The 25,576-nt window shown below is 41.7% G+C and overlaps 2 protein-coding genes across 5 annotated transcripts in view; one reads left to right on the plus strand and one right to left on the minus strand.

Annotated features, from left to right (window-relative positions):
• The window catches only part of TMEM67 (transmembrane protein 67), a 32,212-nt gene extending 15,904 nt beyond the window's left edge, over nucleotides 1-16,308 (minus strand). The window contains exons 1-14 of the mRNA XM_077351909.1: nucleotides 15,755-16,308; nucleotides 13,648-13,736; nucleotides 13,118-13,211; nucleotides 11,433-11,532; nucleotides 10,487-10,556; nucleotides 10,321-10,395; nucleotides 9,426-9,488; nucleotides 7,038-7,192; nucleotides 6,605-6,713; nucleotides 5,186-5,272; nucleotides 2,958-3,023; nucleotides 1,983-2,142; nucleotides 1,697-1,820; nucleotides 757-862 (exon numbers count right to left, since the gene is read on the minus strand). Coding sequence (XP_077208024.1) covers nucleotides 757-862; nucleotides 1,697-1,820; nucleotides 1,983-2,142; nucleotides 2,958-3,023; nucleotides 5,186-5,272; nucleotides 6,605-6,713; nucleotides 7,038-7,192; nucleotides 9,426-9,488; nucleotides 10,321-10,395; nucleotides 10,487-10,556; nucleotides 11,433-11,532; nucleotides 13,118-13,211; nucleotides 13,648-13,736; nucleotides 15,755-15,941 — 1,485 coding nt within the window. The 5' untranslated portion in view covers nucleotides 15,942-16,308. The remainder of the gene's footprint in view (nucleotides 1-756; nucleotides 863-1,696; nucleotides 1,821-1,982; nucleotides 2,143-2,957; nucleotides 3,024-5,185; nucleotides 5,273-6,604; nucleotides 6,714-7,037; nucleotides 7,193-9,425; nucleotides 9,489-10,320; nucleotides 10,396-10,486; nucleotides 10,557-11,432; nucleotides 11,533-13,117; nucleotides 13,212-13,647; nucleotides 13,737-15,754) is intronic.
• Nucleotides 16,309-16,454: 146 nt separating this feature from the next.
• RBM12B (RNA binding motif protein 12B) lies at nucleotides 16,455-23,374 on the plus strand. Of its 4 annotated transcripts, none has more exons than XM_077351910.1 (3): nucleotides 16,455-19,520; nucleotides 19,824-19,870; nucleotides 20,470-23,374. In XM_077351910.1, exon 3 carries the CDS (start codon nucleotides 20,498-20,500, stop codon nucleotides 22,739-22,741), a length of 2,244 nt encoding a protein of 747 aa, XP_077208025.1. In that variant the 5' UTR covers nucleotides 16,455-19,520; nucleotides 19,824-19,870; nucleotides 20,470-20,497; the 3' UTR covers nucleotides 22,742-23,374. The 4 variants fall into 4 exon arrangements, with proteins under 4 accessions (XP_077208025.1, XP_077208028.1, XP_077208026.1 ...); XM_077351913.1 differs by having other exon boundaries at nucleotides 16,455-17,747; XM_077351911.1 differs by having other exon boundaries at nucleotides 16,455-16,689.
• The last annotated feature ends 2,202 nt before the right edge of the window (nucleotides 23,375-25,576 follow it).

The raw sequence follows: 25,576 nt of genomic DNA on the forward strand, positions 1-25,576 counted from the left end.
GGACTTGTCCAAGTAGCACTCAGAGGCCTGGTCTCTTTCAATGGCCTATTTATAGGGTTCTTTAGTAACTCTGGTTCTGAGACTGCCACATGAGGGCCTAGAGTTTGAAAATTACAAGATTTTACCTGGTGACTGACTGAACTTCATTTGAATAGTTACAATTATGTCTACTATAATTTCTGGATGAAGGAAACAAAAAAAAAACACGCTAAGAATGCTCGAGTGCTAGTTTCTTGGAATACACAACACCCTCCACCTCATTGTTTAATTGTAATATTTTAACAGTTGGTTTTGTTTCATGGTTACACATTATACTCTTGTTATGTCCTTATAATGTTTACATAACTACTTCTTAAATTCTCATCTGATGCCTCATCAACAATCCTGAGGATCAATGAAGAGTAGAATTCAGACATCACTTGCAAATAATATGAACATAAAAAGGAATTTCTCCAGGCTCCACTACAGCTGCAGAATATTCTACCACAGTTTCATAAATATCAAAAATCATCTGGAACCAACATGCAGGTTCATTTTAGCTGACTATACTTCAACTGTTACGAATTGTTGAGTATACCTTTTTAGTAAATTCTGGATCCTGTACAACCAATCACATTATTTTATGACAACCTGAAAAGCAATTGTTCACTATCCACTCACCTGACATTATATAATTTATTTTATACAAGTTGGTTGAGCTTCTTTTAAATGAGGCTGGGAAACTCAAACCAAAATAAGAGTTACATAAGAACTCACCACCACATTCTGAGTACTAGGGTTCTGGATGAGAATATCACTGTAGGAAACGGTAAGGAGAGGGGGGTAGATGGCTCCTCTCTGAGTATTTGGCACGAGATGAATACTGCAGAAAAATATGCAACACATTAGCTGGGAATAAGTATAAGAAAACTATACACTAAACAGAACCTCAAATTTCTGACCAGTAAAGTTCAGTGGATCTAATTGATTTGTGTGAAAGAGAAAGTGAGAGAATGTAAACATGCTGAATATGAAATTACATTTTAATCTACTTTATTTTACTTAATTTCATTACAATCACAGATTATATTAATCAACAGTCAGCAACCCAAAATAAAATATTAAGTCAAAATAATTTTGATTTTGTTTCTGAATTTCTTGAGTATTTTTCTTGAAGCCAATTCCCACTGCCAAAAAGGAAAGCCACTGCTCAGTGTGTATGGAGGCGGTATAGGGGAAGGCTACAAGAGCTACAGATGGACCTTCTTCCTCTTTCCCAGACTGGAATCTGATAAAGAGGCAGGCCAGCTGAAAGGGAACAGGAAGGACTGCAAGGTGAGGAGGTTGCCAAAAGAGGACTTAATTGCACGCAGCTAGTGCAAGGGAGAAGCAAAGGCAGCTCTCCAAGAAAGAATAGGTTTGGGACTGGAGTCCAAGAGGACCAAGCAGCAGAGAGCAAAACCAGCAGAGAGGCTCTAAACCTAGGGAAATAAATGCAGACACAAATTAAAGCAACAGCACTGCTTTAATGTAAGAATCCAGAAGTAAACTGAATATCTGATGTCATGCCATTTTTCCCTTGGCAATTAGGCGTACCTAGGGTAAGCTAGCATTTCTTCCTTGTTTTTTAAAACAATGTTCACAGCTAATTGTGAGCATTTTACTCCAGACTGCTGGATTCATACATTTGTGTGGAATTACTTTCATGCAGACTCACCTTATTGCTATTTCACTAGCAATTCGAATTACTTTTGGCTGGTTTCCCAAGTCGTTTTCACGCCCACTTAATGTATCCACCAAAAACATTCGACGTGTTAAGAACCAACTATTCATATTACTGCCTTTGAAAAAAAAAGTGTGAAATTATAATTTAAAAGAAATATTTTCATATAGACAATTAGAAGCAGACTGAAAAATAAGGAGATACATATATATTTTTTTCCAACTGGAGATACAGACACGACAATAGTTCAAGAAAAATGAGAGCAGCACAATATTCTCACCTTGGTTCACAAACATCTCATTATACTGAAGATTTAAGTTTAAAACTGGCACAGCCCAAAGGTATTGCTGTCCATCCTCTTCATCAATATATTCAAGAAACACATCATAAAACACTGGATCTGAATAGTCCTTTAAAATTCTTGAAATGGAAATTGTACACTGTATTAAAAATATGAAATAAAAATGAAACAAAATACAAAATGTTACTTGCATCTTTCCATAGCACTTCTTAAATACTTGGAGGTTACAAATTCCTTGAAATGGACTATAAGTGTTTTCCTTTTAAAACAATGAAAGGATAAGATGTGACATTATGTTAAGCAGTATAAACCCTTTGCAAATAAGTATTTCTTGTTCTGGAAACTACATACCTTCAAACTTGTAACAAATGTTGCTCTGTTCTGTGATTTCATGTCCCTTCACCATTAGATACCTACATATCTCACTTCACATGGCCCACAGAGCATGGAAAATAATTTTACATAGGGAAGTCTGATAGCCTAAGTACTGCTGGATTCTTTCCTTCGACACTACCTGAAATGCATTTTGGAAGCATCTAATGTTCAGATATCTGCTTGTTTCAGATTTCCACGATCTGATTTCCTATCACATTGCTTAATTGACATCTAATCCTACATCTGATATTTAAACAGAACTAAAAAAGTTCTGCAAGGTCTGCAAAATGGAGCTCCTCTGCCAGGCATTTGGATGAGGTTGATCGAAGCTCAACAACACCTACTGAGCCCCCGAACCTCCCTCCCTTGAACCCATATGCCTGAACTGGCCAACCATGGGTCTGTTAGATTGTTAACTCCGTCAGATTATTATTTTCTCTATTACTGTTGCCTTCCAAAATTTGATATTGTCACTGAGTTTGATGTATTGTTCTTGTTTTTGTTCCATGCAAACTGCCCTGAGCCTTAGGAGAGGGGGATATATAAATGTAATAAATAAATAAATAAAGTTATGCTTACTTTCTGTTGGTAAGTTGTCCCAAATATGTAAGCAGCATTCAGTTTCGTCACCGTGTCAGGACAAAGCTGCATTAAATAAAGATAAGAACACATCTGGAATTCTTCAGGGCACTTTTCTAATTTTGGAATAAGAAATACTTGCATAATTTTTAACAAGTGATGAATTGTATTTTTAAAAAAGTAATGAGTGCTGAATAAACAATTATAGTAGCTAGTCCTTCGAAAATAAACTGATTGATTTAAGTACATGAACAAAGCAGGGAATAAAAATCATCAAAACAAAATAATCAAGATTTGAGCTCTGCTTGTGTCTCTAACATACTCTCCAAGCCCAATACCAACAAGGATTGCCCAATCACTTTAAAGTTAGGCAAAGCTCTTTCTCTACAAGAATTCTCCTAGGCTGCTGTTTCCCTGTGACATGGAATCTTGTTAACGAGCATGTTTGTGTGCCCCCTCTCTCATCCCGTCATGTGCAAAGAATGACTACAGATTTCCTTTTCTGAAAATATTCAGTCTTACTGTAATTTGGCATTTCATCTGAATGCAGACAATTATTTATGGGTCCAGGTCACCTCTGAGGCCTGTAGTGCCTTTTATCAGTTTCAGCTCCAGCTATGGGCATTTCTCAAAAAGTGTGATCTGGTCATAGTGACCCGTGCTTTAATTTTATCCATGTTAGATCAGTGTAATGAGAGTTATGTGGAGCTCCCATTGAAAATGGTCTGGAACTTCAGCTCACCCAAAATGTAGTAGCCAGGCTACTATCAGGGATGGGACACATCACCATAGTGCTGCACATGGTGCTGCCCATTTGTTTCTGGATACAATTTAAAGTAAGGTGACCAGATTTTAACATTGGTAAAGCAGGATACTATTGACCGGGGGGGGGGGGGGCGGTTCTTGATTAAAAATTTGGTCTATATGGAGCAACAAACATTTTCATAGAACACATAGAATGCAAAAATAGTATTGTAATATATATTTTTAAAATTTCAACAAAAGTACAATTTGCTAGGTGCCACCTCCAAAAGTGGGACAATATGGTCACCTTAATTTAAAGTGCTGGTCCTTACCTGTCAAGTCCTAGAGGGTTTGGGGCCATAGTATTTAAGAACTGCCTCCTCCGATCTTGTACAACCCACTAGTAAAGATATCCCACATGGGTCCTGCTGTGTGCCCCCTACTTTCAGAGGTTAGGCAGGTAGTAACCTGAGATCTTTTTCAGTAATGATAGTTTGTTTATAGAATGCACTTCCCTTCGAGGCTTGCTTGATGCTCTTTTATTGCTCTTTTAACCATTAGGCCAAAATGCATTTGTGGTTAAAGACCAGCAGACTCTAATCTGGTGAACTGGGTTTGGCTTCCAGCTCCTCAACATGCAGCCAGTTGGGTAACCTTGGGTCAGTAACAGTTCTTAGAGCTGTTCTCTTAGAGCTCTCTTATCCCTACCTACCTCACAGGATGTCTGTTGTGGGGAGAGGAAGGGAATGGTATTTGTAAGCTGCTTTGGGATTCCTTTCGGTAATGAAAAGTGAGGCATAAAAAAACAGCTCTTTTCTCTTCTTCTTCATATATCCAAAAGTAAAAGGGACAATTATTTCATAGTGGACATCCAGAAAATAAAAGAACAACGTAGTTCATATGCTGCCCTGGACCTGTTTTCAAGCATCCAATTGAATCTCCATTAGTAAATATTGCTCTCACTGTTTACCATAGTGAACACCCCTGCCCTCCTGGACTAAATAAAGAACATAGTTCAGGAACTTAATCAATATATATCCCAAGGCAAAACAAGATATTTGGATACACTATAATTTTAAAACAATCGGAATGGGATTGCAATGAGCAAGCGGGTTGATTTGACTTGGGTGAAAGATAGAAGATACTTGCATTAGCAACAGAATATATGTCTTTAAACTGGGAAAGGAATTATTTGGATAAAGGAGACAATCAGAAAGCACTGAAATGGACAAAAGGACTAAAGTTGAGCTTTACATGCATGTGCTTTGAAAAAGTATTTGCTGGGACACAAAATGTAAACTTCCAAAATTAAAACTAGGGTGCCAAATTCGTTCCTTTCTTCATTCACCATTGTTGTTGTTAGGTGCAAAGTCGTGTCCGACCCATCGCCGCCCCATACTAGCCTATATATCCAACATCATTCACCATACTAGCCTATATATCCTACAAATTGCTTGTGTGCTGCATTACAAACAAAAGCTTACCTGTAAAAGGCCACCTTCTAAATACTGCCATTCAAGAAAATTTCCCGCTGCATCATATGAAGCGCCAACAAATTTCAATTTTATGTTCTGTTAACAAAAGATTAAAGAGCATTTCAGAACTGGAATCTTTATATTTTACACTCAGTGCTCCCCTACAGTTTTGGAAAACAGACTTACTAAAACTTAATGAAGAATAAGGTACAGACTCTGCCATTTAGCATTTATTTATATCACACACAAACAGCTTCATGAAGATGTGCAAAAGTAAGTGTGCTATTAACATGATGTGGATGGGAGCAATAATCACATTTTAACACAAAATTTAACAATGCAATCGAAGTAGAGTCCTATTTAACTGCAAGGTGACTGCTGCCATAAAAGTGAAACACAGGAAGTTACCCCGGTACTGAGTCAGGTCATGGGCTCCTAGAGCTCAGTATTGTCTTCACTGACTACCAATGGCCCCCCAGGGTCTCGGGCAGAGAAAAGTCTTTCCCAGCATCTGCTAGTCGACACCCTTTAACTGGAGATGCCAGGGATAACATGCTAAGTGAAAATATCAAAGTCCATTAGTTTTTTTGTTAAGGTCTAGTAGAAACTGGTACCTAATATCACACCTACAAAAAAAATGAACATCTGCATATAATCTGTTTGTTTATAAATCCTGTTTTTCTTTTCCTGACAGCTACTTGTAGGGGTGCTATGATGCCATGAAAAGTTTTACAGAAATTCAACAACTAGGTGTTCATCTTTTGTGTGGGAAGTGAAAGATCAAACTGACTGAAGAAGCAGCCAATGATGCTACATCAAAAGAGGGTCAGCAGCTGCCCTGTGCTAATACAGCATTTTATAGGCGCATGTATGTTTCAGAATACCAACAGAAACTGAACCTGAAAACATATAACATTGGTCATCACATTTCAGATACTCAAACCCCTCAATACAAATGTATTGTATACAAATGTACTCAATACAAATGTATTGTTCAAGAAAGTTTACCATTTTACTACTTTCATTATATTTGAACAATATATCACTTTGTATTATAATAAACTAGTAATCAAGCCCGCTGTACTTACAATACAGCGGGCGCTAGACAATGTTCTCGCGGCCGGCAAGTTGGCAGGCCGCCAGCACGCGAGACATGGTGGCCAGGGAGCACGCCGGCCAGGGAGCTGCACGCGGCTGGCGGGTGCTCCCTTGGCGGCAGGGCGAGAATCGGAGAGGCTAATGGGCAGGTGCGGCCCCGCCGATGGTCTGTCCTTACGGCTTTATTTAGTTCGCGGCGCCTGTGGCGCCACGGGCAGGGTTAGGATTACATGTCTCCCAGAGAAAACATTAAAGGCATTAAAGACACATCCCCAGTGTAATTTCAACAGAGTAAAATAAAGTCTTTAGTTTGTATTTCAATGATCCTACCTTATTTGTCCCCTTAAAAGTAAAGCTAGAAGGAAACTCAGTTGTGTCAAGAACCTGTGATGCTAATCCTGGTTGGTCACCATAGTAAAGCCATGGAAGGTTCTGTCTCCTATGAACAGTAAGATAATGTTTATTGCAGCCTACATTTGATTACTTTTCCTAAGGCAGGTATCTAGTAATTGTATCTCACCCTTTCCCAAAGGATCTCAGAGCAGTGAACAGTGAATACTGTTCTTAATTCCCCCTTTTATGTCTGCGACAGTCCTGTACTATAGATTAGAAAGTAATGTTACAACTTGTCCTAGGTCACCTAGCAAATTCCCAAGCAGTGTGAGGATATGAACCCACATCTTCCATATTATAGTTTGATATGGTAACTACTACATGTCATTGGGATTTACAAGGCAAAAGAATTTAGAGTGAGACCACATACCAAAAAGATATTGAATGAACAGTCCCGAGTCCAGCAGTATTTGCAAAGACGTATTGAAAAAGGCCACATGCATCTGTGCTGGCAGAGCTCAAGTAATTCATGTTCATTACACACATATTTCCAAGTGCTTGGCAAGATGTTATGTTGGAGTACAGCTGCAGGGAAACAGGCCAAAGACAATTATTTATCAGAAAACTATTACAGTATTTAAAAATGGAATAAATGTGCAATTTTAGGTAAAGGTAAAGGTATCCCCTGTGCAAGCACCGAGTCATGTCTGACCCTTGGGGTGACGCCCTCTAGCGTTTTCTTGGCAGACTCAATACGGGGTGGTTTGCCAGTGCCTTCCCCAGTCATTACCATTTACCCCCCAGCAAGCTGGGTACTCATTTTACCGACCTCGGAAGGATGGAAGGCTGAGTCAACCTTGAGCCGGCTGCTGGGATTGAACTCCCAGCCTTATGGGCAAAGCTGTCAGACGGCTGCCTTACCACTCTGCGCCACAAGAGGCTCATGCTGTGCAATTTTAGAAATCTATTTATAGCACTCTTGTCTGTTTTGTCACTGCAATCATTCACTTAGTGAACATGACACAATAATGGCACAATCCAGTCAAATCTAAGAAAGTTGGGAGTCCCAACAACTTCAAACAGGGGAATTTAAGCAACTTCCCAAAACATGCAACTCTCTGCCCACAACCTGCCCAGTCCAGATAACACCTATTGTAATCAATAGGATTATTATACAAGAGTATAAGAAGGACGGTCTAATAATTAAACCAAACCAATATGATATATTCATAAAAGAAAGAAATATGTCCTATTTTTGTATTTTCTTTGTTTCTTTATTCTTTAGGACTTCTGTCAAAACAGAATCCAGGTAATGTCCGTTTTCAGTGAGATTCTTTCATCAGTGACAAGTCCTTCTATATATTAATATTATAACACTGGCCACAGGCTCACATAGGTATGGGGATACCAGTCTGTATTGACACGTGTTTAAGTGGGCTACTTCAGGCAAGCATCCCGTGTCATCAGTTTCTTCCCCCATATAGTGCATGTTATTATTTTTAAAGTGTTATTATGTTGGGACACTTCTATGTTTTAAAACAAAGCAGCTTTTTTTGTACTTGGGGAAAGCCGCAGGAGACTGCGGGATGAAGTTAATAATGTTTGTAGCCTCCCTCCCTGAAATGACTGTGGCTCCCTTTCTCTTCATGAAATTAATGAAGACAGTTCTCTTGAATGTTTAATCTTGCTGGGGGGGGGGAAGATGGAGTGGCGGGGTGTGTGTTGTGCTTGTGTTACTTTGCAACTGCATATTAACACAATCCTGTTTAAAATCTTTCAAAAATACAGTGGAAAGTGGAGGAAGGTGGGCAGAGACACAGTGTTGGTTGGATCTCAGGTGAGGCAGGAAACAGTGGAGGAAGCCAGGGCAACTTTTGAGCTTCCACTTTAGGTCATATGAATTTCCGCCCAGGAGAGGGAGGGGGACCTTGGTTTTTCTCAGGAGTCACAAAATGTGCGGCCAACATGGAGCACATTCAACACTCAGATTTTAATGTGAAAGTAATGAAATGGGTACTGCTGCAAAGTTTTTAGTCACTGCTGAAAAGCCCTCAATTGCTGCGTAATTATGGATTTTCTTCCCAGTAAGTTTCTTTGTGGTGTGAAGATGAGTAAGTTGCCAGGCACATTTACTTTACACATATTCCATCATGTGGCTACATGGTACTCTTTAAGGTGCTACTGGACTCTGGCTCTTTTTAAAATTGATAAAAGTAAAGGTAAAGGTATCCCTTGTGCATGCACTGGGTCATGTCTGACCCTTGGGGTGACGCCCTTGAGCGTTTTCATGGCAGACTCAATACGAGGTGGTTTGCCAGTGCCTTCCCCAGTCATTACCGTTTACCCCCCAGCAAGCTGCATACTCATTTTACCGACCTCGGAAGGATGGAAGGTTGAGTCAACCTTGAGCTGGCTGCTGGGATTGAACCCCCAGCCTCATGGGCAGAGCTTCAGACTGCATGTCTGCTGCCTTACCACTTAATGTTTTATTGTTGGCAGGAGGTAAAAAAGTAAGGTAGATGTATTTTTAAAAAAACTACATATTGCATGATGACTCCATGAACTGCAATCTCTGGTTGCTGCTTTTGCACTGCAAAACAATGTGTGATCTACAGCAGTGAAAGTAGCAGGTACATGAAGAATCCTTATCCCTTTCTTCCCCACTCCTACTTTACACCACTTCGGAGAGCTGTTGCTGGACTTTTAGTATTCAGTGTGACAAAGAAAAGTTCCTGCCTAGGAGTCAATAAAAGTAAAAAATTATAGGTCCATTATTTAGTTATCCAGTTTCAAGAGGAAATTCTTATACCACACTTACTAAGCAAGCAGCCGCTGATGCCTGCAAGTTTTTCAGAAACCACGCTGATATCAAGGTAATGCCCTGTAAATAAGAACAAAAGCTTAACTTGAATTAATCCATCTTAATTTTGTGTCACCACAAAAGATGTGCATGTTAAATTATAATTTACAGAGAAACACATTGTGAATATTCTTGTTTTATATAAAGTCAGCCTGAGGCAATTATCTGAAATCCAAGGAATAACTTTTGTCCCCTCATAATCAGACGGAAGCTCCTTGACTCATCTTTTTTTGTTTTTCTGCCATCAAGCCGAATCAAAGCAGGAGATGCTTAGAGGTGGTTTGTCATTGCCTGCATCTGCATACCTTCTAAGATCTGATAACATAGGACTAGCCAGGTCACAGTCATGACTACATCTCCTTTAAAGCAGTGGTCCCCAACCCCTGGTCCGGGGACCGGTCCTGGTCCGTGGATCAGTCTGTACCGGGCTGCGGCTCCTCCTCCCCAGCTGCTGCCTCGGGGGCTGCCCTGCAACTCTGCCACCAGCTCAACTTTGGTGCTCTCCAACAGCCGCCATGGCTGGGGCTCCCGCTCGGCATGGCACTGCGCAGCTGCTGCTGGCAGAGCCCCCCAGTAGGAGGCGGGAAATCAGTTGCACCGGCAGGAAAGCAAGTGGAGCAGGGGCTCAGGTGGCGGTGAGGTCCCTCGGCAAAAGACTAACCCCCTGGGCCTCATTAAGACTGTCAAGCGTTGACTGGTCCCCGGTGATAAAAAGGTTGGGGACCACTGCTTTAAAGAACAGGGTCAGCTGCACTGCCTGTCTTTTTGTCCTTTATGACTAGGGACAGCTCATGAAAACATCTGAAAAACACTTGTGATAAGGCATCAAGAGTTTGAGAAGAAACACACTTACAAGCTTTCCAAAACGTACAGTTGCAATTCCCTTTGGAGGTAGATTTCCAGTGGCGCTAAAACATAGTCCTCCTGTCTGAAAAGATAAAAATAATAAATATTTGAAGTAAGAAGACCTACTTTCAAAGATGTACTATTTCTCTTATATGCTGTTATGTTGTACTTACTAAAATATTTGGTTCAGAACAATGACATGACCTGCTTACACTGATAAATGTTGGGTCACATCTGATGCACCTACAAATGGCAAGATAAATATGAAGAAAGTAAAGAAACCATTGCAAAAACGTAATTATGGGATTTAATCCAAAATCAAACAAGCCTTTAGAGCAGATTATAATGGCCAATAATACCAATTTACTATTCAAATATGTTATAAACAATATAAATAATGCAGAGACATTTATGGTTTGTCTAGATACTGCACTAGTATGAATCGGTGCTGTGACATCAGTAATAAATGCCATACACACAAAAGGAAACTGATTTACTCTTCATTTGTGCACACTTCATTTTGCACGCTTACTTTAAAGCAGAGTTTCAAATGTTTATAATGGAATTTTATCTCACAGGCATCATAGCAGAACAGACTTGCAATGCACAAAGAACTCTATTTATTGTGCTAGCAATGCATATTTAATGAATGGGATGATTAGCTGCACATATGTGAGGGTACGATACATAAGATATGAGGTAGCTACCAAAAACAGTATTTCCACATAAGGTTTTATAAGGTAAGAAGATAAAACAGTAGTTTCAAGGTTTTAAATTAATGAACAGTAATGTTTACAATTATTCTCATAGTCCTTATGAAAAAATATTTCTTACTACATAATGGTCTGAGAAAATCAAACTAATTGCGATGTTGATACAATAATAAACTGATTACCTGCAAAAGTATAAATTATTGATTTCTAACAGCAAGGAGCATATAAGCCAAGAATTCTCTGGGCTCATTCCTGTTAACAGCCAGACAAAGAAATATATCTACTTCCCCAGAATTTATTTTGAAGGACATTTCCTCTTATTCATTGTACTAAATAAGATTTGTCAGTCATGTTTCCAGTCTCAACACTGTACAAAAAAGTAACAATTCAGAACAAGACTACTTACTTGTTACCTAGCCCATTGGGTGCAGCAAATGATGATTCTGCTCCTTCACACTGAACACACGATGCAGCATCTAACAATTTACCATTAGTGGTCCTTTCCACTAAGTAGAAAAAAATGTAGATATGAACACTAATATAGCATGCACTACTTCTTAGGCTATATGAAAAGCAGGACTGTAGAAAAAATAGTTTACACATTTATTTTGCATTGCTTTAAACTCATACATCACAATTTGGAAATCTTAGCTGGGATCCAAGGGATTGCTCATGTTACTCTGTTTGTACAACAGGACTTTCCAGGCTTGCCTTTCCTTTCATAGGCTTTGCTCATCAGCAAATGCCACTTCTTAAAGACTGGAAGCCCTCTGGATTGATATTCCAAGTGGCATGAAGAGATATACTCAGAATTTCTTTTGGTTTCCTAAAACTCATGAAAACACTTGGTGCAATTTACTCAAATTCAAATTTCAAAAAACCTATATAAAAACATTGTCAAAATAGGGGTTATTCATAATTAATTGATAATAATTTATTCTTTGAAACCTAACTATTATCCTGCTAATTCAATGGAAATATTTTAATTAAAAGCTTGTTTTAATGGCAAGACTTTATCAACCAAAATGTAAACATCCTTGGCATTGTACTAAACCATAGGCCTTACTAATGGGCACTAACAATTGGTCCCAGAATAATTGGCATATGTGAGGGGCTGTAGCTCAGAGACAGTGATCCTTTGATACAGAAAATCTCAAGTTAAAATCCAGCCATTTCCTTTACAAATATTAGCCAGGAAGCAGCTACAGCAGTGGTCCCCAACCTTTCTTCACGCATCGGGCTGCGGCTCCACATCGGGCCGCGCCCGCGAGCCGCGCCCGCACATCGGGCCGTGCCCACGGGCCGCGCCTCGCGAGCCGCGCCCCGCGCCCGCACATCGGGCCGCGCTTGCACGGGCGCGGCCTGGCCCCGATTCCCTCTCCCCGCCCTCCCGCAGTAAGAAGCTTCCCGGGCCGCAAGCTTGCGGCCTGGGAAGTTTTTTACTGCGGGGGGGCGGGGAGAGGGAGCCGCGGCCCGGCGCCATGGCCTTCGCGGCCCGGAAGCGGGCCGCGGCCTGCAGGTTGGGGACCACTGAACTACAGCATTCCTTTATTATTTACTACTTTTATACCCCATTTTTCACCCCAGTAGACAACCAACGCCACTTGCAACATTTTCCTTTGTTCCATTTTATCCTTCAACAACTCTACGAGTGCCCAGCCCAAGATCACTCAGCAAGTTTTCATGGCAGAATGGAGACTTGAACCTGGATCTTCCAGATCCTAGTCCAGCACTCTAGCTACTACACCACACTGATTACTAAACAGAGAGACCAACAGGTAGTAAGCTCAAGAGAATTTGCTCAATTTTGTTCCATGAGAATTATATTATTGACTTTTTGAGCATAATTAAGTATTTTGGGCTGAAATAGTATGATTGTAGAGACAAGATATTTCAAATACAGCTGAGTATCTCTACTCCAACATAGCATTTTATGCAGTACCGGTAAAGCTGAGGTAAAGCAAAGGATACCAAAAGATTACTATGTTTTGTGTTGCATTTATTGCATGGGAAAAGACAGGCAATCATTGATATGCCCTTTTCTGCTAGGAAAATTAGGTATCAAGAAGAATAACTGCACAAAGTTCTCACCTAAAATCTCATTAGCAGCACATTTACATTTTCCTTCAGCAGTTACACCTTTAGGGCAAGCAATGCAGTTCCATCCATCTTCAGTGACTCCACTCTAAACAAAAGATTAAAATACTTTACATCTCATTTCACTGCCCTTCCTACCCAGCTCCTTGTTGGCTTTATTCTTACTTTCAATATAAAAAGAATAGCATAGGCAAGATATACTTATTTCATCTTAAGTGAGCTCTGCAAAAAATTGTGCTTGGAAAAAATGTCTTTATAATGATATTGTTTCATAAGGTTGATACAAGACTCCCTTTTATTTTTGCTGGAACACTTAGCACAGCTACTGCTCTGGAAGAAGAAATCAGTGACTCATGAAAGTTCATACCCTGCTACAAGTTTTATAAGTCTTAATAAAGGGACTACTGAACTGGTGCTCTTTTTTACTACTACACACAGACTAACATGGCTACCCATCTTGATTTATATGGAAAAGGTTTCCCATTAACATAATAAAAACTTGCTTACTGCAGGCACAATATTACCTTATTTTCTGGACATTTTTCACAGGCAATGGAAATGCCACCATTATCAGAAACTAGCTTGAATCCTGGTAGGCAGGAACATGAAGTACCTGGAAACATGCAAAAAGTTGTTCACTCAACTGCTACAAACTATAACTAAAATATTAAACATGTAATTTATTAATAAAGAGCACTGCGTTAGAAACGAACAATTTCAAAAACATTAAAAATTTAATTATGCTACGTTAATTGTGCATACATGAAAGTGATCTGAACAACTCTATATAATACTAAAAACTTTATGTCATGGGTCATACTCAACTTATGACAACCACAGGCCATGGAGTTTTTGAGGGAATACAAGATTTGAGATGGTCTGTCATTGTCTTCCTCTGTGTAGCAACCCGTTTCCCTTGGTGGTCTCTCATCCACATACTAACCATGATTGTCCCTGCTGTCCCAAGCTCTAATGAGACTGAGCTTAGCTGGACTATCAACCTGCTAACGTAACAGAAATACTACAGGGCTTCATTTAGCAGCAGTTACCTTTGTGTGATATACCAAGGTCAGTTTAAGTTATTGACTATTACAAAGCCTTTCATGGCCTTGGCCACCTCTTATTCACAGGATCCCACTCTTCCTATGCTTTGCCACACAACTTTGCTCAGGTCACCAAAGGCTTCTAGAGGAGCCAACCTGAAAATTTATTTATTTATTCATATTTATATACTGCTCTCCCCGAAGGCTCAGGGCGATTTACATTGAACTGAAAACTGTACATGGAACTATACATATAGTAACTATAACATTAATATTATTAACTGATAATTACAAGGTAACAGTATAACATTAAACAACAGTAATACAAACAGGTCCAGAAGTCTTGGATTTCTAGGGGGAAGGAGGGGCAGGAGTCCTGCAAATGTTGTTGATTGTGCCTGGCCTCAGCCAAATACCTGGCGGAAGAGCTCCCTTTTGTAGGCCCTGCAGAACTGTTTTAGTTCTGTCAGGGCCCTGATCTCTTCTGGAAGCTCATTCCACCAGGTGGGGGCCAGGACAGAGAAGGCTCTGGCCCTGGTTGAGGCCAGGCGGACATGATCAACAACTGCCTGTACATGTGCTTTCTCTCTGGTGTCTCCCACCCCGTGGAATGGTCTGCCTGTGGCAGTCAGGAAAGTTCCCACTCTCCAGGCTTTCTGCAAACTATGCAAAGCTGAACTATTCATAAGAGCTTTTCTGTGCTGTTAATAAGGTTGCACTGAACAAAGTAGTTGTACAAACTTACTTGGATTAATGATAAGGTATTATGGGCTATTCTGATGCTAATAGCTCATTGCAATTTGTATAATATTTATGCTATATGTTTCAGTTCTTTTTGGTGTTTCCACATATCTAAAATCGTAGAGCACTGGTTATTTAATGTCCCATTTAACTGATATTGATGATTGTACTGACTCACTAAGTGTAATCCACTGTGAGTACCTGTGAGAAAGATGGGACTATTAAGAACATAAATTTAAAAAATATATATACAATGTTAAGGTATCTAACAAGAAGGCTGTGTGCATGTATATGGTTGTGTAGAACAGGCACACACACAGACAGAGCCTTAAAGTGACACACCACTGTAGAAGAACATGACATAGAAGCCTTGTCTGTCCATACACATAAATGAAAGACGGTATAATCTAAAACCAAAGTATGATTTCCCCCGTAACTTTTTCCTTCAAAGCCAATTTAATCAGTAGACTAGCAGCGTGAGTTTTTAGTTAATCCGCTGCTATAGTCCTATACGGGAACCGAAGGGAAGGAAGGATACTTTGCTTTTGGATAATACATCCTCTTACATGCGTGTGATATTGAGCATAAAAGCTGGCGTGTATACATAAGTACAAGGAGAGCATCGTGTATGGCAGATGTTGGGAAGAAGGGAGGACGCACGGCCGTAAACCCGCGCTCAAGGGCGAAACCGGCTTTCTTTCAAGCTCTTTCCTGACATGCGCGTCCTTTACGCAACCAACCGGCTGTCAGGGCCCCCGAACCCTTCCCCAGGGGTCGCACTGAGGGGGCAACCCCCCAAGAAGAAAGCCCCCCCCTGGCCGAAGCGAGGGGGAGAGTCGCCGCTCACCCTGCACGCTCTTCCTCTGGGAAGGCCCGCAGGGGCCGCAAGCCAGGCTGGCGATGTCGAAGTACTGGGTCCCTCCACAGCTCTGGGGCTCGCGCAATGGCAGGGAGAAGCTCTGGGCGCCCGAAAACCTCGCGCGGAAGGCTCCCCACACCACCGCCAGGCCTAGCAGACGCCTCGCCGTCGCCATGGTTACGGAGGCGCCAGCCCCGCCCACCCTCTCTGGGCCGCGGCGGTTTGAAAGGCGGGACTCGAACTCCCACTGACGGGGAGCCGGAGGGACCAAAACCTCTCTCGTGGGCCCGTATTTGTTTCCCCGCGATTCCTCTCAGGAGCGCAGGAGGGAGGAGGGCTAAGACCGCCGTCGAAGGGGGAGGGGCGCTGTAGTGGGGCTTTTATTGTGCGGTTACGTCTGTGGCTCGTCACGCGCCGTCTCGTACGAGCGTGGCGGGCTATACATCATCCAATTATGAATAAATTAATACGTTAAGAAAAAAAGGCGCCCAATTTTAAAGCCTTTGAACGGTGTTCGATAGCTACTAGAACCGGTCCTGAGCCGGGTCAAGCCAAGCAAGCAAGAAAGGCGCCTGCGTGGCGGGAGGCTCGGTGGGGAGGGAGTCTGTGCCGGAAGTGCGTCACGCGGGCGCCCGGAGCCCGAGTGGGAAGGCTTGGCGGGGGCGGGGCCGTGTGCGGGCGCCGGGGTGAAGGCGTCACTACGGGCTGGTGCGCGCGCTCCCTCGCTCCCTCGGCGGTGGAGGTGCCCCGCGCGGCTGCCATTTTGTGCCTTGCGGAGGGGCTTCTTCCCGGAGGGCGGTTCCGGCGGGCGACCGCTCTGTCCCCGTCGTGGGCGGGAGGGCGAGCGAGGCGGTGGAGCTTGAGACCGGCCCTTCGTGGGTCCTCTGACGGCAGTGGCGGAGCCGGGGGTTGGCGCGGGCCTGGTTAGTAGCGCAGGGTCGTGCGTGGGTCGCTGGGCAGGGTGGCTGGCTCCCGCCTGGGCGGCCCGGCCCGGCCCGGCCCCGGGAGCGCTTGCCAGGAAGGAGGCGGGCGGGCGGGCAATTTCCCGAATCCTGCTCTGGAGGAGGCGCCCCTTCCTCGTCGTCTCCCGTGCGGGGGGTAGGCGGGAAGGGGGCCCGGCTGGGCGATCCCCGGCGACACTCCGCTCGGGGGGGGGGCGCAGTTGCCCCCACAGCTTTGTGGCCGATGGGCCAGTCGGCCTCTGGCCCGTTGGTGGCGGCAGAACAGAAGCATCCCCGCCCCGCTTGGCCGGAGGCACGCTAAGCAAACCGGGAGGCGATTTGGGGTGTGTGTGTATGGGTGCGTGCCAGATGACGACTTGGGGGTGTGTGGGGACACGACGACACCCCGCCGGCCGAGGCTGGAAGTGTTCGCTGCGATCGACGACTTTTGTTTTTCTGCCCCCCGAGTGCCGGAGCTCACTCTGCAGTCGGTTGGCGAACGGTAACTTGTGTGCGGGCCTTGGATCTTTCGGAAGCCCTTCTCCCGAGGAGCGTCTTGGACTCTGCAGGTGCTTCCTGTGACAGCCAGCCACGGTGGATTTGAGGAAACGCAAACGTCACCCAGAGCCGCGCATATCAAACCTCTCTTGATGCCTCTCCTACAACTACCCTGAGAAATTACTCTCAACAAGTATCCCCAAGCCAGAAGCTGACTGGATCTCTGTGTTGGTCAGGAGACCGTAGCTGCGGTAGTGTTCTCATCCTGAGGCCTAGAGGATGCTGTTTGGTTGTCAGGCGTGTGTTATGGCAGGATACGAAAGTGTTCACCTGTCATCACCTTTGTTGAGGGGAGAGAAACATACCTGGATGGAGCATGGTGCTACACTTTCAAGTGTGGATTGCAGTAGTCATCAGTTTACAGGGGCTTCCTAGTGTTGCAGGAAGATATATACCTGGATGGAGTGTGGTGCTGCAGGAAGAAACAGAGGTGGCGCTTTCAAGTTAACATGAATGAATTTTTCTTAGTGAGATTTACTGAGGTAATGCATTTAGGGTTTGGCCATGTAAGTAACTGTCATTGCAGATATGGTACTGCTTGCCTTTTTGTTATTTTCAGAGTTTAAACACAGCAAACTGGTTTAATGTACAGAATTCTTTTTTGTTTAGCAGAATATTAGTTTTTGCACAGGTTACCTGGAGGGCATGCTTTTGGTTGAACTGGTCATTGTGTTGGGGTGTACTAGCTTTTCTGTTGTTGCAAAAATAAGGAGAGACCAGTGCCAAAAGTGACGCACTGGCAATGGTGGTACTTGTTAGGACAAAAATAAATATAAAGATTGGAATTATGCTATGGAAGGCAGTCAGCAAAGTTGCCCCTCTTCTTTGTCCCTAGTAGATACATTTGTAGGAATCAAGTAATATTTCATTCTGTCTTCCATGGAATTCAAGGGGGTGCCCATAGGCTCCCTCCCATCCTAAAGAGATCTGGATTACTTAAATTCCACGAGGTTCTGCATCATGTGCCTCCTTACCATGCCTTTGGATCTGACATTTCATGTATTCTTCTTCTTTGGGTTTTTTTTATCAAAATAAATACAAGTTTTGCCTATAGTGGTGGTTTAGAATTCTGCCTAGGTTAAATGGTTGTAAATTTAGTATTTTATTTGAAATGCATTTTTGCATGTTTTCCTGCTGGATATGGTGCTGGATTCTGTGCTGGATATGGTGTTTTTTTTAAGTTTGGTGTTGAGAAAGCTTGTGAGTTGTTTGTTTGCCTATACCCAAGTCAGCTTTTCCAGACTGAGAATGCTCTGTGCAGAGATTTAATGCCATTTTAGGGTGCTTATATGTGGCTGAGGGATTTTGACTCTCCAGAATACAGCTTTTTAACTTCAAAGTAATTGGCTTGTTTTGTTGATGGAGATAAGGAACAAACTACTTGGATTCTAGTTGTTTGGTGGAACACATGTTCCACTTTAAAAGGTTTTGTGGCCAAATATTAGGCCAAGACTGCAATCCTGTGCATGTTTATTAGGGAGTAAGCTCTGTTGGCTGGTGGTTTTTAAAGTTTTGTGTTGAGAAAGCCTTTGAGTTGCTTGTTTGCTATACCTAAAACTTTTTGTGCATTAATTTCTTTTGCTGTCTGTGGGAATTCTGTCATGGATTACAGAGTTTAAGAAATAGATCAAAAAGTGGACCAGATTTTTCAGATTGTGAGAAAATTGTGCAGAAATTTAATGCCATTTTAGAGTGTGTATTTGTGGCTGAGGGACTTCTGCCCTCCTTCACTGTTGTTGGCCTTTTTTTTTATGATGGAGGTAAGGCACAAACCATGGATTCTACTTTTGGGTTTTGTGGCCAAATATGCTGGTGCTATCCCGTGCATGCTTATTTGGGAGTAAGCTCTATTGAACGTAGAATTTTCTAGTGTTTCTGCCTAGGATTGGTCTGTGATTTTCTGTGATTTCCCATCTTTGGCTAATCAGGGAGTCACTTGGCCTATTTTTCAGGGTTTTAAAGTTTGTGGTTCATTTAGGTCGTAGAGAATAGAGTTTTGTGTGTGATTGTAGTAGGGTAACAATCACTAGTTTGGAAACTGGAAAAGAGCATAATGTGTATTTTCCTAGAATATGAGCTTCGGTTTGTTAAACAAAGAGGTACAAAACTACTATCACAATATATATGGTGAAAAAGTAAACATCTTGCAAAAACTTGTGGAAGCATAAGGATTTTAGAAGAACTGGACAGCTATTTTAATTTGGAATATCATCTTTCAAGGACTACCATTGCTGAGCGAGCTGTTCAGTTATCAGGTCTGTGTGGACTTACTGAAGACTACTCTTGGCATATTACCACCATTGACAGAAGTAATTTATAATGTTTTGAATTTTTTAAAAATGGATATACCGGCCAACATGCTGTTCTCTTCAAATTTTTCTTCTTTTTGTATTTCCCTTGGGATGGTGATACAACTTAGCTGAAGACCACCCACCACCATTTCTCTTTTAATTGGTTATTGTAGTTCATGGTTATTGACATACCCTGCCAATGTGGCACAATATGCAAACCACGCTGTTTGTTAGCCATTAATTATGTTTTCATTTTTCTTTCCACAGTTAAATTGATTTCTCAGACTTTTATCAGGCCTACCAAGTGAAAACAGGTAAGCTTCTAGAGGATGACATTTGAGTTATTGTTCTAGCTGATGGCCTTTTCTCACATACTTTCACCTGGAAGGGAAGAAACACAGTTGGATATCTTACACATAAATAAACATAACAGAGTTGAAGAATGACTGAATTTGGATCATTGTATTCTGTTGATAGATCATGTCTGAAATCCAGTGGAAATTCCATGTCGGTTTTGGTAAATTCATGAGACTACTTCTTTGTCATGAATATTTCTAACCTTTTTGATACTGATCGACAAGAATGGAAGGCCAGTATTGTCCTGTGTTTTAATTGCTATATAGACATTTGGACAAACTATATTGTATGCAATCAGAGTTTTTTAATACCTTAGTCAGTAGATACTATTGTTTGGGAATGGTGACATAACAGTGTAAAATTTGAGATGGAATCATTGTATATTTCAGTGTAAGAAAAAATAGGTGCCTTGTGAGTCTGAACATGGGAGGGCAGGTTTTAAAAAAATTGTTGACTAAGGTTGGGCTCTCTCTTTGGAGAGGTCCTCCTGGAGGTGTAGCTCTTTCATTTGCAGGGTACTAAAGGCTTGCTATCACGTATACCTTTCTGTCCACAGGTGATTATTGCTGTGGGTTGAGCTCAGAATGGCGGTAGTCATCCGTTTACAGGGGCTTCCTGTTGTTGCGGGCTCTTCAGATATTCGCCGTTTCTTCTCAGGATTGAATATTCCTGATGGAGGTGTACATATCATTGGAGGAGACAAAGGGGAAGCCTTTATTATCTTTGCAACAGATGAAGATGCGCGACAAGGAATGAGCTTTTCAGGAGGACTTATAAAAGATTCACGTATTGAGCTTTTCCTCAGCAGCAAGACTGAAATGCAGAATATAGTAGAAGTCAATCGGAAAAGATTTGATCACAGTGGGAGAGAGACAGGAACTGGGTCTAGGCGAGCAGGTTCTAATAATTCAGGAGGTGGGAACCTTTCAAACCTTGTTGCAGCAATTAAAAAAGGATTTGATAAGCCCAGGTATGGTCCCCTGGATCACTTGGAGGATGACTTTCTTTCTGATGGGTCTCATAGTGATACAGAGCTTTCAAAGTCAGCTTCTAATCTGCCCAAGAAAGAGTCATTTAGCTCAGACAATTTATATGTTTATATTCGTGGAATGCCTTACTCGGCATCAGAAGATGATGTCGTTAATTTTTTCTCAGGATTGCAAGTGGAGGGAATGCTCTTGTTAAAAAATAAGGATGGTCGACCAAGTGGTAACGGGGTGGTAAAATTTGCTACATCGAGCGATGCCGTGAAATCACTGGAACGGGATCGGGAGTATATGGGTCATAGATTTATCGAAGTACGTCCGTCGAATAAAGCAACATGGTTTGGGTTCAGTAAAAGAACAGATGAAAATAAGGATAATTCTTTCAAACATACTGCTACTGCTCAGTTAAATAAAGAAAGTTCTTCAAACAGAGAACATTATTCAGGAATAGAGTCAATTTACAAGTTCTCAAGAAAACAGTCTAACTCAAGATCTCCAAGGAGAGCTGTGGCACGCTCCCGTTCAACTTCTGCTCCAAGAAGATATTTGGGACACTCTCGTTCTACATCTCCTTCAGCATCTCCCTCAAGGAGATATTTGGCACGCTCTCATTCAAGGTCTCCTCTTAGGAGATCTATGGCTCGTTCCCGTTCAGGCTCTATTCAGAGGATATCTGCGGCACGCTCCCGTTCACCTCTCTCCCCTTCCACCCTGCCTCATTCATTGAATAGGAATGAGTTTTATATACATATAAAAAATCTATCACCTGCTGTTGAGAAAAGAGATTTGAGAGTGTTCTTTGGATTGCTAGATATACCTAGCCATCACATTACACTTTTGAAGCCAGATAATGACTATGAAAAAAAAAGGGAAGCGCTTGTGCTGTTCAGATCATACAACGAATATCAGACTGCACTGACGTATCACAAGGAGAGTCTTTTTGGTCAAGCAGTTCTCATTTTCCCCACTTCTAAAAAATCAGTTTTGCAGATTTCTGAATCTTCAGGAAGTAAAAGATTATCAGAACGGCATCACCATGCAAAGGAGAAAAGGGATGGATATTCTGGCCAAAAGACTTGTGTGTATGTAAGAAATCTTCCATTTGATGTGACGAAGGTTGAAGTTCAGGAGTTTTTTGTAGGATTTAATATTGATGACAGTGACATACATTTGCTTTATGATGAGAAAGGAATTGGACTAGGAGAAGCACTGGTCAGATTCCACTCTGAAGATCAAGCCCGGAAAGCTGAAAGCTTAAATCGTCGACAGTTTTTGGGGACAGTAGTTCTAGTAAGGTGTATATCTGAGGAGCAGATGCAGGACTTTGGTATTAATATCTCATCAATGTCAAGTGAAAAAATGCAGGCTCACCCGCATGCACATTCCAGAAGTGAACATTTTCATACATTCAGTTCTCAAGGACCACCAATGCAGGGGAACCTAATAGATTCATCTGATTTTAGGTGTTCTGATGACTTCCTGCGCTCACCCGATCGTTTTAGAGGTCCTCCCCCTTTTTCAGATTTCCATGGTGAAGGTCATCTAGGAGGTTTCCCTGAGGGTCACCTTATGTCAGACTCTAATTTCAGTGGGGGCTCTGACAGCATCACAATGATTAAATTGAAGAATATGCCATTTCGAGCATCTCCTAATGAAATACTGGATTTCTTCCATGGCTATAAAATCATACCAGAATCGCTTTCTGTTCAGAACAATGATTATGGAATGCCTTCTGGAGAGGCTACCCTTGCTCTGGTGAATTATGATGAGGCAGTGGCAGTGGTTAAGGAATTGAATGGCCGACCCTTTGGCCACCGCAGAGTTCGGCTAACTATAGTGTAGATAAAAATGTGCCAAAGGAGAAAATAAAATACATTTACAGTATTGCATTAGAGCCAGACTCACATTTTTATTATTGAAAAATGGGGCCCAAACCCTATAAAATATTTGTAAACCATTTTACATCTAATTTAAATGTTTATATTTTCTTCTCCGAACTTTAGGGAAATTTTGGACAGCATTTGATCATTTCAATAGTAGTAGCGCACTGACTTGCTAGGTGTGTATCCATTTTTTTGGTTGTGTGTGTGTATGTATATATATAGATATATATTTACAGCACATTTTAATGTGTTGTTTTGCTAATCTGCATCTTCCGAGCCATTAGTCTGCAATCTCTCAGTTTAAGTTCATGCTCTAAATCAGGGGTAGTCAAACCGCAGCCCTCCAGATGTCCATGTACTACAATTCCCATGTGCCCCTGCCAACATTTGTTGAGAGGGACTCATGGGAATTATAGTCCATGGACATCTGGAGGGCCACAGTTTGACTACCCCCGCTCTAAATGCTACAAACGAGTTAGACTTAAGAGTGTCTTATATTCATACTCGTAACATTCAGTGACATGTTAAATTCTAGGGGTTTTGTTAATGTCTGCTCCACAGTTTTTTTCAAAATAAATTGCATTTATTGAAATATGTGGTTGGTCACTTCTGTATATGATGGATCAATGCAAACTTTTGAAATCAATTATTGCAAGTGTGAACCAGTATGGTTGTAGAATATTTGGTAGGACAAAATAAAATATATTGTATCCTAAGCAGATGGGGAATCATGGTTGAGAGGAAGGCAATTTCTCTGTCTCCTCCTCCAAACACTCTATGCCATCTGAAGCTGTGCTTCTTTGGGTCCACCAAAAACTCTGGGAGGGAAGGAGGAATCTATACAAAATGTCCTTCCCTCTTCTGCAAACAGAAATATTCTGATAGCAGAATTGTGTGAAAATGGAATAGCTGATTAGGATCCATATGATACTACAAAAGAAGGAACTGTAGATGACTTTTATTTCCCACTAAAGGAATGGATTGCTTAAAACCAGAGTGGTTTAAATAAGGCATTTTAAAGTGATGAGGCATTTTTATTCTGGAAGAGAAAAAATGTTATTGGTTAAAGGGACCAAGATATGTGATTTTATGTCTGATCAAGTAACAGTAGCTAGGAGTAATTAACTTTTCATTCTTTAGCAAGCGAACCCTGTTTTATGAAGTACTATTCAGCCTACAAATGCTGTAGGAGGAGGTGAGCATCTTCACTTAAAAAGTGAGCTGTACTATTATCTGAACTAAATATTATAGTTTACTCCCAATTCTGAGGGCTGTGCTTCAATTTTGATATCTTAATGGTATTTACCACAGTTCCTACCATTAAAGTGTGTGGATTTAGGGTTTTTAAAAAAGAAATATATAATGCAATTGATTAATTCTTCAGTGTTTATTTCTCTTCTCTGGATATCAGCATCATTTTGAAATTTTCATTGTAATGGTTTACCCAGCTTGACAGTGTAATATCTGTTCTCTGGGAAATGGGCACCGAATGACTGCATGATACACAGCTGGCTTATAGACTGGGGTAGGGGTTGTTTCTTCCCAACTCTGTTAAAAGTGTTTTTTTGTAGTCATTACTACTGCTTGTCTCCCCAACTTCCCTTGCTCCTGGTATGGCAACTCAGGGTGTGTGTTCATGTAGCATTTGGGAAGCAGTCTAGGCTAAGGATTTTGAACTTTTATGACACTGCAGGCACCTTTTTGGATTCTTACACAGTATCATTGGGCACAAAAGAGCTGCCAGAGGAGATGGAACCAGACATAAACTTAACTGCTGCATTTTGTATCCAGTCACACAGTGAAGGTCCTTGTAACAGCTGCTGCTAAATCAACCTTTTAAAAAACCTTCACAGCCAATTGAATCTTAAGTGGTTAATCAGAAACCTAGTTGCCAGAAGTCCCACCCACTATCTAAAAATGGGACTTTTCCCAGCCTCAGCATCTGAAAGCTGGTCAATCGCTGGGAACTATCAAGCCCCACCCCTCATCCATTATAGACAGGTACACTAATGGGTCAGATAAAAGGTAAAGGTAAAGGTATCCCCTGTGCAAGCACCGAGTCATGTCCGACCCTTGGGGTGACGCCCTCCAGCATTTTCATGGCAGACTCAATATGGGGTGGTTTGCCAGTGCCTTCCCCAGTCATGACCATTTACCCCCCAGCAAGCTGGGTACTCATTTTACCGACCTCGGAAGGATGGAAGGCTGAGTCAACCTTGAGCCAGCTGCTGGGATTGAACTCCCAGCCTCATGGGCAAAGCTTTCAGACGGCTGCCTTACCACTCTGCGCCACAAGAGGCCCTAATGGGTCAGATACGCCTTATCAATTTAACAACTATATTTGGGCCTCAATTTAACAATGATATTTGGACCACAATATGGACAATTAAACTTCATGTCTTCAATGACACATTCCTATCCTGTATGCTGCTCTTAATAAGGTCTTGTTTTAATTGTAAAAGGAGATTCCTAATCTGTCTAGGAGGCAGAGGACCATCCTTTGTTACCCATGGTCTCCCAAGCGTATAGTGGATTGGATCTTAAGGTGCTAGTCTTTGCTTTAGTTTAATCAGAGGATTTCATTGTTGAGATAGAATGATGGAGTTCTGCATCCATAGTATCAGCTGGTAAATTCAGCTGAATATCAGAACTTCTGATATTCAACTGAAGTTACTAGCTGATGCTATGGATGCAGGTTTTTGTGTGATGCTAGTTTTTTTCCTGTTTTCATGAGGTGCTCTAATGTTTTTTCTAAGTGTCTTCCTTTGTTAAGCAAGCCTCTCCCTAGAAGTCA

Source organism: Paroedura picta, chromosome 9 (assembly GCF_049243985.1).
Source record: "Paroedura picta isolate Pp20150507F chromosome 9, Ppicta_v3.0, whole genome shotgun sequence".
Lineage (NCBI taxonomy): Eukaryota > Metazoa > Chordata > Lepidosauria > Squamata > Gekkonidae > Paroedura > Paroedura picta.